Source organism: Somniosus microcephalus, chromosome 6, assembly GCF_052327205.1.
Source record: "Somniosus microcephalus isolate GS21.2 chromosome 6, FLI_Smic_1.0, whole genome shotgun sequence".
In the NCBI taxonomy this organism is placed as follows: Eukaryota; Metazoa; Chordata; class Chondrichthyes; order Squaliformes; family Somniosidae; genus Somniosus; species Somniosus microcephalus.
In genome coordinates, this window is record NC_140992.1 from 238091514 (window position 1) to 238107398 (window position 15885).

At 42.6% G+C, this 15885-nt stretch overlaps 1 protein-coding gene across 3 annotated transcripts in view; it reads right to left on the reverse strand.

The window, feature by feature from the left end:
• The window catches only part of klhdc4 (kelch domain containing 4), a 99352-nt gene that overhangs the window by 65092 nt on the left and 18375 nt on the right, over nt 1-15885 (reverse strand). For all 3 annotated transcript variants that reach the window (XM_085991598.1, XM_085991596.1, XM_085991597.1), the window contains exons 4-5: nt 5270-5368; nt 4355-4491 (exon numbers count right to left, since the gene is read on the reverse strand). In XM_085991598.1, coding sequence (XP_085847724.1) covers nt 4355-4491; nt 5270-5368 — 236 coding nt within the window. The remainder of the gene's footprint in view (nt 1-4354; nt 4492-5269; nt 5369-15885) is intronic.

Genomic DNA, 15885 nt, shown 5'->3' on the forward strand with positions numbered 1-15885 from the left:
ATCATAGCCAATCAACCTAACCTGCACATCTTTGGACTGTGGGAGGAAACCGGAGCACCCGGAGGAAACCCACGCAAACACGGGGAGAATGTGCAAACTCCACACAGACAGTCGCCCGAGGCCGGATTCGAACCCGGGTCCCTGGCGCTGTGAGGCAACAGTGCTAACCACTATGCCACCGTGCAAGAGTAGGGGTTAAGGTATTTACTCAGACTGGCAAAAGGTGGGAAGTGGTGTTCCACAAGGATCGGTGCTGGGATCATTGTTGTTCACTATTTACATAAACGATTTGGACTCAGGATTCAGAAGTACAATTTCAGAATTTGTGGACATCAAATTGGGGGGGTTGTAGTTAATGCAGAGGAGGACTGCGATAAAATACAGGAAGATATTAATAAACTTGCAGAATCGGGGTTTAATTGGCAAATTAATTTCAATATAGGTAAGTGAGGTGGTACGTTTTGGTACGAAGAATAAGGAGGCCACATGCTCAGTGCCCCCCCCCCCCCCCCCCAAAACATAATAACAGTTGCCCTAAGTCAACAATGGGAGCCCCGGGAAGGATGCCAAACAAAAGGCTTATGCTGCTTTGAGAGTGGTTGCCATGACAAGAGGACCACTGTGGATTCCTGAAGAAAAAAATGCACAGGTCAGGGAATCCTTAAAAGGTTAGGTTGAGGGAGGAAAGTGAAGAGGGAGAAATCAAAACGTGTCACAGCATTCAAAGGCTTTCTCACAACTTCTGAAGGATTGTTTCTGCTTTGTGAATTGAATGTTTTCCATATATAATGAAAATATACAGTACTATGTGCATTGTGAGTAATTAAGTGTTCCTTGATTGGTTGCTTTTTAATGAATGTGAAATTTGAGTCAATCCGCATATATATGCCAAATACAGGAAACTTTGGTTTATCCGGAGGTTGTAAGTCCGAAATACTCGATCTAACGGCAAAAATCAGGAGCCATTTTCTGTAAGTTTTTTTAGTTCTCGTTTTTTTTTTCCCAGTCAGGCACTGCAAGGTCTGCAGCTATAGCAACAGCTTCAGCTAGAGACGCTTGCAGCTGCAGCCGACTCTTTAGAAGCTGTTGCTAAGCAACAGTGTTTGTTGTCAGATACGGAGATGAAAACCTCCGTATGCTTCAACATTAACTTTGTATGTCCGGCAGTTTTGATAGATCGGCAACACGCCGGTCCCGTCGGTGCCGGATATCACAAAGTTTCCTGTATATCTACACGCACTTGTCAACTTTTTCCACTATAAATTCCTATGTCCATGTTATTAATGGAAACTGACTTTGCACAACTTGTCGGGCTATAATTACACCCTCACCCAATGGAGACATTACAATGCCATTACTGGCAGGAGTGTGTGATTACAGTGCTACAAGTTTCCATTATAAATGAGAAAATAGGAATTTAAATTGGAAATATAAAAATAAGGACAGAATGTACTACTGTAAAATGGGGGCAAAATTACTTATGCATGCTCCTGGTTATCCCGTGCCCTCTAACCCTGCTTTAGCTGAACAGTGCACTTAGTCTTAATTCATAGCGTGAAACACCAGAATCAGTTTTTATAATGTCCTTACTTTGGAGACATCCAACACTGTAATTTTCACAACTGTGCACAGACTACACTGGGGGAAAGATACTACATTATACAACAATGCCAGAAGCATTCCAAAGGTCATGTTTGCAAAAACAATTGATTGCTCAAGCAATCCTTACAAAGTATTCCATTGCTTATATAGGCTTATGCTATCAAGTTGGATTTTTAAGCAGCAACACAGGAACAGGGTAGGCCATTCGGCCTCTCAAGCCTGTTCTACCATTCAATTAGATCATGGCTGAACAATAACTCAAAACGGCTTCCCAGACAAAAATAAACCTCTTCATGCAAAACTTCTCTGTTTTGTTACTAATCCAGTTAGCAAAGTTCGGCGTTGACAGCGCAATGCCAATTTCAGCATATCTGTTCTGAAGTTAAGGTGGTTAGGCTCCACAGTGGTTATTTCTGTAATATATTAGTTGTCACCTATTCGAATTTTTGTGGTAAATGCCATGGAAGTTAATCCTTACTGTTGTAAATAAAAACTGCCCTGCACTCTTAAGTTTCCAACTAAGAGATCTATGTGATTTGTAGAAACATGGCTGGAGCCCACTGAAAATAATATTTCTCCAATGGGAAAATCCATCATCATAAAACATTTGTAACTGCATCACTCATTTGTTCTTTGCCAGGTTTGCTTGTTGGTTAAATAATGGTGTGGAGATGCCGGAGTTGGACTGGGGTGGACAAATGTAAGAAGTCACACAACACCAGGTTATAGTCCAACAGCTTTATTTGAAATCACAAGCTTTCGGAGCGCTGCTCCTTCGTCAGGTGACGAAGGAGCAGCGCTCCGAAAGCTTGTGATTTCAAATAAAGCTGTTGGACTATAACCTGGTGTTGTGTGACTTCTTACATTGGTTAAATATCATCAGTGAGTCACAGACACGTTTTTGTCAGATTACTGCAGCACTAATTATCATCTGGCCAAACATTTATCCTCCATATCAGAGAAGACAGAAAGCTTTATCATCTTTTGTGGCTGCCCGAAAACCTAACTTTTCTGGCATTACATTATATTATAAATATTGTAAAAGTAGATCACTTGAGAAAGCTTGCTGATGGAGTCAATTAATGGTATCCTGGGAATCTCTCCAGTGGGAACACTAAACCAATACTAACCCTTGGTAGATTAATGACCAACAGGTGCTTCCCAGTCTTTGCAGAGCAGATCCTCTTTCCAGAAATGTCTAATGAAATCTTCAATTGAGATTGAAATTCCAGATGTAACTAAAGGCCCCATGATTAGATTTCTTTTGTAAAATATATGGATTTCCTTATGGATGGGCACCCCAACAGGAAAATTGTCCTAAGGAGATTGTCTGTGCCAGATGGATGTGACAAAATACAGGAACTAAATTCCTATTGGCAGGGCTATACATCATGCCAAGGCTCTAATAAGACATAGAAGACCGATCCATGTAGGCATTCAATTTCCAGAGTTGGAGGGTCAAAATTCTTAGAATGATGTGAATGTGGTGCATATGCCGACTAGCAGCTCCAGTGGAGAACTGCACAATACATCAGTTAGCAGTGCAATGGGTTGATGGATACAACTGTGAACACCTGACATGAATAACCTGGTTACAGGAAACTTTGTGATATCCGGCACCGACGGGACCGAGCTGTTGCCGTCCCATCAAAACTGCCGGACAAACCAGCACTGATGTTAAAACATACGGAGCTTTTATCTAGCAACAAACCCAACAGCTTCTAAACAGTTGGCCGTAGCTTGCAAGCGTCTCTGTAGCTAAGCAACAGCTTTAGCTAGACTTTGCAGTGCCTGACTGGTGAAAAAAAAAGCAACGAAAAGAAAAAAAACTTACTGAACCGGCTCCTGAATTTTGCCGGTGGATCGAGCATTCCGGACAGTTAACCAAAGTTTCCTGTAATTAAATGTCTGTCTGATGGGACATGCAATGGGTTCTTTGTGGGTTGAACTGACAACATAAACAGAATTTCTCCTGATGCAAGTATTCTAATGTATCCGAGAAACATTTTTGGCTTGCCTCAGTGATCGCATTTTTGCCTGAAGTAGAAGGTTGTGAGTTCAAGTCCCACCCAGGATTTGAGCACATAATCTAGGCTAACACTTCAGTGCGGCACTGAGTCAGTGCTGCAGTTAGAGATGCTGTCTTTTGGATGAGAAGTTTAGCGAAGGCTTCATTTACCTGCTCAGGTGAATGTTAAAGATCCTACGGCAGTATTCAAATAAGATCAGGAAAGTTCTCCCGGGGCCATGGGCATAAATTTTCCCTCAACCAACACCACCAGAACAGATTAATTGATTATTGATCTTGGTTGTGGGACCTCAGAAATGGGACAAGCTAATTCTTGTAAATAAAATAATTACCTTAAGCATATGCAAGGCAAAGCAGACTTAAGGCCTATTGAAATACCTCTAATACTTTTTGTTTAAAAAAAGTCTATCCTTTTTCCTGGCCTAATTTTTGCACCTCCTGGCACCCATCAACCATTTATGAAGTAGTATCTACATAAGAAAAATTAGACTCTGATTAACTGAAGAGCAATGGCAAAAACCAATTTTCAGTCAAAGTGCCGGAGAACTATTCGTGCAGGCACGTTATCTCGTCCTTAGTGGCAGCAGCCCAATTGTGCCGAGACTAGATGATTCATCCTTGGGAAAGGAATGGTTAAACAATATAGTACCAACACAGTAAACAAAAGAAAAATCAGAATCTCTTTTCTATAATACTGTAACTAGGTACAAAAATAGTTTGTACTTGATTTGTTCCCACGTCTTGCTGGCGAGATGCAGCACCCAAAGGTCCTTATAATGGTAAAATTGTTCACCATTAGGGGATGCAAATTCTCCTCCAAACACCCAGAGTTGTCCACCAGCTTGAGGAACCACCACAACCTGTCATGGTAACAAAATAAATGTTACAGTAACATATATACAACACCCTGTGTTACACTGAACACTTTATGCATTATTGGAAAAAGCATGGCAGTGCAGCATTTTATAGTTACATTGCATGGTGAAAAGGATGCTAATTTTTCTTCTTATATAATATTTTACTATAAAAGTAATCTATCATAGTACCTTTAATTCAAACACCCAGTCTTCTGAGCTCCTGATCTCAGCCTAAGTGGAGAGGTACCAAACTGAGACAAGGAACCTCTCCACTGGCAAGAGCGAAGCTGAATTTCATGCTGCAAGATCTCACTTACTGGAACATATCAACACTGAAATATAGCATCTGATTAAGAGCATTACTTGACACCAACATATTCAGAATGCAAGGCAAAATGTAATTTTTTTTGGTCGAGAAGGGAATGATAAGATCAATTGCATCAGGTAAATGCAACCATTTTCACTTCCCTTTTCCAGGAAAGTAAGGATTCTCCCCAAACATTTTTCAAAATGCTGGTTACGATAAACTTAAAATGGTACTGCCGAACCCACTATTATTTAATATCAAGTCGAAAAGAAAACAAAAACAAAATCCAACTGATGAAGTCGCCACTTTGATAAAATAAAAACTACGAAAGCTTTTTTAGACAGGTAAAATATTACACATGATCAGCAACGTGCTTACATACCACCATAACTGCTTGAAGCTGCAAATCTTTATAAGAACAAAAAAAATACTTTCTACCTCTCTTACTGCTTACATTTCTAAACTCAAGTGTACCTGGTGGGCAGAGCGAGGAGCTGGTGGATTTGGGGTTTCCAGTTTTGTCCATGAGTTCTTCTTGATATTGTACAAATATAGTTCATTGTAGAGAAAAGTCTGCAATAGTAGGAACAGATTAACAAGCCTATTATCACCTATATACTGTATTACAAAATCATTTTGCTCCACTCCTTTTCCATCATACACCATTTCCCAACTAAACAAGAGAAAGACTGCTCTTCGGCTTCTGCCAGTGCACAACAGCTTAACAAATTTACTTGTCCTTTAATTTTCTCTCAATCTAGATAAACACCTTGGGGTAATTTTAACCTAACCACCCGGCAGGAAACTCACAAGATCAGATCGGCCATCAGTTTCACACCCCACCCGACTTCAATGGAAAGTAAAATTGGGCAGGATGAAAAATGGGCAGCCAATCCGGTCCCATCAGTTATCAGTTTCCCGCCAAGCGAATCTTGTGTTTCCAAAGATAGCATGACCGAAACTAGGAAATGGCACTGACCCACATCCTACCCAACTGCTTTTTAATTTTTTTTTAATTTACAGGGTTAAATTAAATTACAACTTCACACTTCAATGTAAAGCACTCACTTAACAAAAGATTTTCAAAAATTAATCATTCAGCATATTCTCTTTCAGGGAGGAGATTTTTTTGTGCGAGACAAAAGGCAACCTCACAAATATTCACAATATCTCACAAAAGGACCTGATCAGATGACATATCTGATGGGTCTATCTCCAATTCCCGGTCATTGAAGTAAACACAGACGGGCATCCAGCAGTGGTAACAGAAATCAAAGGCTGAATACTAATTGTCTGATTTATTAATTGAAATTTAGTGCAGAAGTTTGACAGTTCTGAAGTTCAGGTAAGCAGAGATTTTACTGTCAAAATGTATGAAATGCATGTATGGAATGGTCCATGTAAGTAATGTGTAATTTCTGACATTTCTCTTGATTTCACTTGCTCAACAAGGAATCACTTATAAATCCTACAGACTATGAGACGACAAAAGAGAACTACAGAAAGAGAATGACAGTCGAGGGAAGATTATAGTAATGCCACTTGGCTGCTCCCTGTGGCACATGTGACAAATGCAACTTACCGCTTTTAACTTTCTTTATATTTTTAGAACCTGTTAACATGTCAGGCATTTGCCTCACAGCTGGAAATTTCACACCTAAAAATATTGACAGTTCTGGAAATACAATGTATAAGACACACAAGCATCCGTGCTGCACTGTTGGAGGTTTCGTCTGTCCTCTCAGGTGGAAGTAAAATGTAAAGCACTTTGTCAAAGGTCAGAGGTCATGATTTAAACATTCACTTGCATTTAAAATTAGTTTAGGTAAATTTTATCCCGTTTAAAAATGTTTACATTTATTTTTCAAAAACTTAAATTTTATTTTAAAGGTTTAATTAAAGAGTATTTTAATTAATTTTGAACCTGTGATCATTTATTTTTATTTAAGTGGTGTGAAATACATAAATGGGATCCCCATAAGCATAATAGGAATCCCCCTTTTTGATTGGTTGGCCTGGCCCACATGATCCCAAGGACGCTTGCGAATCGCATGCGTCCCTGGGATCTGTGGGCCTTCACGCAAGCGTATGCCTGCAGGCCCAGGACCGCAAGAGTCCGAAGCTCTGGAGACACAAGGTAAGTACGTAGTTTTCTTTCTGTTCGGAGGCGTACGCAGGCGGCATGCCTCCAAATGACTCAGATCGTAACAAACTTGTAATCAAAATATGGTATCCCTGAAGATGCTTCTATCTTCCAACATCAATCCATCACAAAGATTCTACACTGGGGAAGCTACATGCAATATTTGAGCATGCCCACCATTATCTTCTTCAGAACTGGCTGAAGACTGGCATCTGTGATGGTGGGGACTTCAGAAGGAGGTGGAGAAGGACTTCTGGCTGAAAATGGTTGCAAACACTTCAGCCTTGTCTTTTGCACTCACATGCTGGGCTCCATCAGCGTTAAGGACAGGAAATCTCCTCCTCCCATTAGTTGCTTAATTGTACACCACCATTCACGACTGGGTATGACAGGGCTGCAGAGCTTTGGCCTAATCTGTTGGTTGTGGGAGCGCTTAGCTTTGTCTATAGCATGCTGCTTTTGCTGGCTAGCATGGATGTAGTCCTGCGTTGTAGCTTCACCAGGTTGGCACCTCATTTTCAGGTATGCCTGGCCCTGCTCTTCTGTATGCAGTTCTACAACTCTTATTGAACCAGGATTGGACATCTGGCTTGATGGTGATGGAGGAGTGAGGGATATATGCCTGTTCATGTGGTTAGATTGTGGTGGTATACAATTCTGCTGCCCGCTGATGGTCCTCAATGCCTCACGGATGTCCAGCTTTGATAAAACGTCCCAAGGCACTTCATATGAGCATAATCAGGCAAAAATTGACACCAATCCAAAGAATGAGCCATTAGTAGTGGTGACTAAAAGCTTAGTCAAAGATTTCGGATTTAAGGAGCGTCTTAAAGGGGGAGTGGTGGAGTGGTTTAGGGAGGGAATTCCAGAGTTTAGGGCCTAGACGCTGAAGGCATAGTCACCATTGGTGTGGTGAAGGAAGTAGGGGATGAACACGAGGATAAAAAATCTTAAATCGAGACTTTGGTGGACCAGGAGCCACTGTACTTCAGCAAGCACAGGGATGATGGGTGAATGGGATTTGGCGTGAGTTAAGATACGGGCAGATGAGTTTAAGTTTATGGAGAGCAGACGATGGGAGGCTGGCCAGGAGAGCATTGGAATAGTCTAGTCTGGAGGTAATAAAAGCATGGATGAGGGTTCAGCAGCAGATGGACTGAGGCAGGGGCAGAAATGGGTGATATTACGGAGATGGAAGTAGGCGGTCTTTGTGATGGAGAGTAATGGAGTCGGAAGCTCAACTCAGGATCAAATAGGACACCGAGGTTGCGAACCATCTGTGGCAGCCTGAGACAGTGGGAGTAGGATGGAATCAGTGGCAAGGGAATGGAGTCTGTGTTGGGGGCCGAAGACAAGGCTTCAGTCTTTTCGATGTTTAATTTGAAGAAATTTCAGCTCATCCAGGACTGGATGTCGGACAAGCAGTCTGACAACAGAGGCAGTGGAGGGGCCAAGAGAGGTGGTGGTGAAGTAGAGCTGGGTGCCATCAGCTTACAAGTGAAACCTGCCATTGTGTTTTGGAATGATGCGGGGGAGGGGCAGCATGCAGTTGAGAAATAGGAGGGGCCAAGGATAAATCCTAGAGGGACACGAGAAGTAACGGTGCAGGGACGGGAAGCAAAGCCATTTCAGCAGATTCTCTGGCTATGACTGGATAGGTAAGAATGGAACCAGGCGAGGGCAGTTCCACTCAACTGGATAACGGAAGAGAAGCACTGGCGGAGGATGGTGTGGTCAACAATGTCAAAGGAAGCAAACAGATCAAGAAGGATAAGGAGGGATAAGTTTACCATGGTCACAGTCACATAGGGAGTCAGTTGTGACTGACTGGGGCTGTTTCAGTGCAGTGGCAGGGGCAGAAATCAATTTGGAGAGGTTAAAAAATGGGGTTGTGGGAAAGTTGGGCACGGATTTGGGAGGTGACAATGCGTTCAAAGACTTTGGAGAGAAAGGGAGATTGGAAATGTGGCAGCAGCTTGCAAGGACAGAGGGGTCAAGTGTGGTTTTTTTTTTTTTGAAGAGGTGTGTGTTAACAGCAGATTTGAAAAAAAGGGGCGACAATATCCAGAGAGGAAACCATTTACAATATCAGGTAGCATGGAGGACCAGGAAGGGAAGTTGGCAGGAATAGGGTCGAGAGAGCAGGATGTGGGTCTCATGGACAAGATGAGCTCAAAGAGGGCATGAAGGGAGATAGAGAAAGCCGAGGGCAAGTGGAAACCATTTCTGATATATGTTAGAGGCCTTCAACTATGCTGGGATATGGATAATTTCTATTTATGTACTTTGCAACATGGAATGGGTATAGTAGCTTAATAAGTAACAAGTAGGAAATAATTTAACGCAAGTAGGTCTTAAAACTTCTAGGAGATGAATCTCATTCTTTAATCACTTTTAAATTCTCAAGTCTAAGCACTCAATTGTAACCTTGCCATTTTTGCTCGCTCTGAAATTATAAATAAATATAAGTACATTTTAAATGTCCTTTTGTAAACTTAGCTGTGTATATATAGTTTAGATCCAGGCAAATTAATTATAAAGGTAAGAGGAGGATGACAGGACTCTGCAAAAGTTGATTATTTTCATGGTAGCTGCATAATCCCTTTCCTTCGTTTTCTTTTTAATTTACCTAAACTGGGTTGCCTTAATAGGGACAATGCAATGTAGGTATATCACTGGGACTTAGGAAGGAGAAGTATTCACTATTTTAGTAACCCAATACTTTCAAAGAATATAGCAAAGCATGGATCAAAAAATTTCCATTTGGCCCATTAGACCCACCCTTTCCAAAGAACATGTACAATTAACGCTATCATGGATTTAACCCCTCCCATTTAACCTTGATGAATACTTTCTGATCTCAAAAGGTAATCAAGCAAGGCTGCTCATCTCAAGCCTACAATTATGCCAATAAACTCCACTCCAATTACTAACTAGGTATTCATCCAGCATCTTTATGAAGGTGGTAATAAACAGCCTCAAATGCTTTTGCTCGAGTCTATTCCACATAATCACCTGTTAATTTGAAACATCTGTCCTCTAGTTTTGTGCTCACAGTCAAACCCTCCTTATAACTATATTTACATAGAAACATAGAAGATAGGAGCAGGAGTAGGCCATTCGGCCCTTCGAGCCTGCTCCGCCATTCAACGAGATCATGGCTGATCATCCAAACCCGAGCACCCGGTCCCTACACCGACAGCCATCCCACCCAAGCCCTATCCCCGTAACCCCACGGATTTAATCCCCCCTAACACTAAGGGTCAATTTTTTTATCATGGCCAATCAACCTAACCCGCACATCTTTGGACTGTGGGAGGAAACCGGAGCACCCGGAGGAAACCCACGCAAACACGGGGAGAATGTGCAAACTCCACATAGACAGTCACCCGAGGCCGGATTTGAACCCAGGTCCCTGGCGCTGTGAGGCAACAGTGCTAACCACTATGCCACCGTGCTGCCCTATTTAGCCATATTTATTATGGCTCTCAGCATTAAAGATATACTTTCCATCACCCCTAGATCTTTCCCCCCCCCCCCCCCAAAGAAAACATCCGTTTTGTTCCCAAAATTATCAGTTCAAGCCCCATGCAAGGACTTGAATACATGATCTATCTAGCTTGGCACTCTAATCCAGTGCTGAGGGAGTGCTGCATCGTCAGAGGTGCCATCGTTCAGGTGAGATTTTAAACTGAGGGGCCCCGTCCGCTTGTTGTGCCAGATGTTTAAAGATCCTGTGACACAATTCAAGAAAAGCAGGACATTTCTCCATGTCCTGGTCACTACTGCTCCCTCAAACTGCCACTAACAGATTAATTAGTTGTCCGCTACTGTTTATGAAAGTTTGCTGTCCACAAAATAGCTGTCACATCTGCCTATATGACAACAATCACTGCACTTCAGAATAATTTACTGTACGTAAAGCACTGCAAGAGTTTCTGAGAGAAGCTATATGTGCTACACATATATATAAATTTAAGTCTGTCTTTATTTCCTACCATACACAAAGTCCCAAGCCTTCTTTTCCTAGGTAACATATCTCAAACAATGCACTAGGACTGAACTAGCCATGTACGGCTAAGGAATTTATAGACCGTTTGGAACACATAATATAGAAAGGCCCAGAAAAGATGCATCCCAATTTACAAGTTCGAGAAATCTCTTTCAAAACCTTTAATGAAAAGCTTTAATAAATCCCTATAGTCTGGCATATTACCACTCATTTTGATCAACTATGACCTAACTAATTGATAAACATCAAAAGACAGAAACAAGCAAGCATCTTTTGAGACCATACCACTTAAAATCTTACCATCGTGAATATCTTGTTAGGAATATGTTTTATTCACAAAGACGTTCCACTGACTTATCACACCATATTTTCAATACATCTCATCAGGCTTCAACTAAATTGCGGGGCTATGGTAGATTTCCTGGATGCTGTTAACACCATTATATTTACTATTTTCATTAATGATCTAGCTATAGGTGTTGGGGGAATGATCTGCAAATTTGCAGATGATATTTAGATATGTACGAGTCAGGACTGTAGACCATGCTCGACTGCCACAAGCAGATTGAGATGCGTTGGGGATTGCACCAGGCAAGTGATGTTTAACTTAGAAAAGTGCAGGGCGAATGCTGAACATACATACACCCATTAGGGAAAACAACTAAAGCTGATGTAGAAAGAGATCTCGAACGGTTCATGACCAATGCCTTGAAGCAGTAAGTAGAGCGCCTAAGTGATAGGCAATGTTCCCCATAATTTTTTTTTGGCTGTGCTGCTCCTTTAAGGGGCTGAGCGGCCCATTCACAGGTTCACGCATTTGCAAACTTTAACATAGGAAAAGACGGCAGGACCGGCAGAGAGCAGCACGGCCGCGCAGCTTACAGGGAACGTTGGTGATAGGGCATATGTACAGGACGATTCACGATAAAACAAAGCAGATTATTGTGTATATACAAGATCTTGGTTAGGCCTCAGTTAGAATATTGTGTCCAATTTTGGTCTCCTCACATGATGGGTGATATTGAGGTTTTGAAAGAAAGACTTGCATTTATATAGCGCCTTTCACAACCACCGGACGTCTCAAAGCGCTTTACAGCCAATGAAGTACTTTTGGAGTGTAGTCACCGTTGTAATGAAAAGGGTGCAGAGGAGGGCCACAAGATTAATTCCCAATTTAAAGCATCTTAGTTACCAAGATAGGCTCAAAGAACTGGGTCTCAACACTTTAGAGAAGCATAGACTATGAGTTGATTTGATTGAGGTTTATAAGATGATGAAGGGATTAGATTGGGTTTGTGTAGATAATTTGTTTCAACTAAATAGGTTAGGGAAGACCAGGGGTCACAATCTCAAGTTATGTAAAGGTAGAACTAGGTTAGATGTTACGATGTGGTTCTTTTCCCAGAGAGTAGTGGACCTGTGGAACATGCAGTGAATGCTGATTTGCTGAAATCCTTCAAGTGAGATCTGGACCTGTTTCTGGTTGGAGCGGAGATCACCTCATATATGAGGTAGGTCCATTAATCAGAGCCAAAGTGGTCTTCTGGATTAGTTTCAATCGCCTAAAGGGGTTGGAAAGGAACTTTCCAGATTTTTTCCCCCTGGCCTGGCTTTTTATAAGGTTTTTCACCTCTACCAGGAGATTACATGGCTTCCAGGTGGGGTGGGAGTGTATGTATTGTGATGCCTATATATGGAACCGGCTGGATGAACTAGTAGGTTTTTTCCTGTCCATCATTTTTCAAATGTTCATATGAAAAGGCATTCACCAGGCCAAATGGTCTTCCCGTCTTTCCTCAAAATTCAATTGTCGGATTATCACCTTCCGCTCACTCCTATCCCAGCAAACAATATACTCCAAATTACAGGAAACTTTGTGTTATCCGGAGGCTAAATGTCTGGCAAGCTCGAGCCACCGGCAAAAATCAGGAGCCGTTTTGTTAGGTTTTTTTTCTTCTCGTGGCTTTTTTTTTCCCCAACAGTCAGGCTCTGCAAAGTCTCTCTGAAGCTGTTGCTAAGCGACAGAGACGCTTCCAAGGTACGGCTGACTGTTTAGAAGCTGTTGCTAAGCAACAGTGTTTGTTGCCAGATACGGAGCTGAAAAGCTCCATGTGTGAGCTTCAACATTAACGCTGGTTTGTCCGGCAGTTTTGAGGGAACGGCAACAGCTCGGTCCCGTCGGTGCCGGATAGCACAAAGTTTCCTGTATTCCTAAAACATTACAACAGTGACAACACTTCAAAAGTACTTAATTGATATGAAGCACTTTGGGACGTCTTGAGGTCATGAAAGGTGCTATATAAGTGCTTTATATTGTTTGTTCTTTCTTTAATGTCTAGTTATTTGGGTTACTCTTATTTTCAGCAATTTATGTATTATATAATTGTACACTTTTTGTTACAAAACTTATAATAGTTACTCATCTGGTCTATTTTCATCGCACTAACAGAGATGGTTCAGTGCGGGACTTTCTTTTGAAACTGCCGCCTCAACCTCTATCAATGGAAGTTGAAGCTGGAGTCACTGAGTATAGCATTGACTCATCTTTTCCAGACCCCTTCAGAAGCAAATCTTTTTTGAGACTCCATCACTTATAACACCTTTAGATGTCAGCTGGAGATATGTACATATTTTAACATCCAGATGAATGAATGAATTATTTTTGACGTGCAATGACTTGTCATGTAAGCAGTAAGACAACATTATGACTTATCCAAAACTCTCTCATTTCCCCCCTCAAGAGGATTATATGGATGTGCTGGAAGTTAAGGTACACCTACACTTTGAGTATTTTTAACATGAGTTATTGATTAATTATTCTGTATTGATTAGAAACAGCTAGTCATTTTTGCACTCATTAGGCTGAATTTTGCCAGCGCTCAGAGGGTGTGTTCGGAGGTGGGTCAGCTGTCAAAATAGCAAAGATTGACAGTGGGTAGGGAACCCGCTGGCAACCCGCCTCCACGCGAGTCTCCCAGGTGTCGGGTCTGTCGGTGCTGAACAGACCTGACACCAAGTGGTGGGGGAGGCAATTCACATCATTAAATGGGTTGTTAACATCCAATTAACTGTTATTTAAGCCTAAATTTCAATTTTACGTGCTCCCCCATGGGTTACCCACTGCTCGGGGAACACGTCAGATCAGCATGTCGTGAATGGATTCAGAATTGAATTATCTCATGACCTGACAGCTGCCAAAGTTGTATAAAAGATCCCATGTTACAGCTGTTCACTTTCAAAGCTAAGAAACTGTTGGTTACTGCATTTGGAAGACATACTGAGCTTTCTGCAGCTTGCAAGTGTTTGGAGCTAACTCTCTATCCAGTGCCACCTCATTGGAACGACGTCTCTCACCACTGACAGATCGCTTCTACCATCTCAACCTCACCTGCCATCTATTCCATCAGCATCGGTACCCTTGAAAATATCTCACCTTGGTCCTCAGAATCCCACCAAGATCAGCCCTAAAACCAGCATCACCGGGCACACCAGCAACAACACCAGCCTTCTCCGCACAGGACACAGGGCATCAGCACCCGACCACATTGCTGCTCAGGACGCCAGGGATGGCCTCACCCTGGCCAGATTTACTTCACTTGACACTGTACATCCTGGATGCCACATGATGTGCCAGGTTGGCACCACCCCACACCAACACCATAAAGCATCCCTACAATGCCCAAGCCATTCCTTTCACACTCATCGCCATTGCGGGGGGTACCCTTATGTCTCACCATTCACTGCAACTCACTAAGCCACATCCAAAGGTGCACACAAATCTGTCCAAGAACGCAAAGTGCTGAAAATAAAGGTTTCAATGTTTTGACAGAACATTACCAGCAACTTCACATGAACATTGGCTAAACCACCCAAGTGCCTACCCTTGTGTGTTGCTAGTTGGTATGCTTGCAGTAGGATGAGGGTGGGTGTGAGGGGTGGCTAGTGAAATGGGGAAGTGATAATGTAGATAGAGAGGGATGGGAGGAGGTGCAAGGTAAGTTGGTGTAAGTAAAGATGTGCAGGAGTAGGGTTGGGAAGGCAGCGTGATGTGGATGTGATGAGTGGCTCTGCAGGATGAGGTTGAGTGTGGCTTGGCAGTAATGTTTTGTGATCTGCTGAGATCATTGAAAGGCTTGCACCACTGCAGCCTGGTCTTCCTGACAACATCCCTGCTTGTGCCCTCCTGTGCAATGTGCAACCAGGTTGCATTGATCTCCTGGGGAGGTCTCCTGGAAGTGTCTCTTCGCCCATGGGAAGGAAAGGGAAGAGAAGCCCTCTGCGTGCCGTGACTCCCTCCATAAGCATATGGAGGGAGTCATGGGAGAGCCTGGGTGCAGCCGTGCACCTTTGTGCAGTGCTTGTTCGTGTATGCAGCACTTCAATGCTGTAGAACACTGAAAGCAGAACTGTCAAAATCAATTTAGACATGGCCCCTTTAAGGAAACCAGCTGATGATGCGTCATCAAATGACGTCATCAGACCCGCTTCCTTTTAATTGGCCGGGAACCTCGCAAAGCGGGCTTAACAAGCCCTATTAATGCAAAATCACTTGGAGAGTGCAGGCTGCAGTAGGACCTGCTGTGACTGCAACACTGACCCCAGACCCGCCTCGGTTGGTGAAATCGTGGCCATCAACTCTAGAAAAATTTAGTCTAACATTATAACCTCGTGCCAGTCAGCCTTGGCTCAGTGGTAGCACTCTTGCCGCTGAGGCAGAAGGTTATGGGTTCAAGCTTCACTCTAGAGCCTTAGGTTGACATTTCAATGCAGTGCTGAGGCACTGTTCAGAGGTGCTGTCCTTCGGATCAAACATTAAAGGGTGGACAGAAAAGATCCCATTGAAATATTCGAAGAATGGCACGGATATTCGCCTGGTGTCCTGGCCAACATTTATCCCTTCGGCAACACCAGTAAAACAGATTATCTGGTCATGTA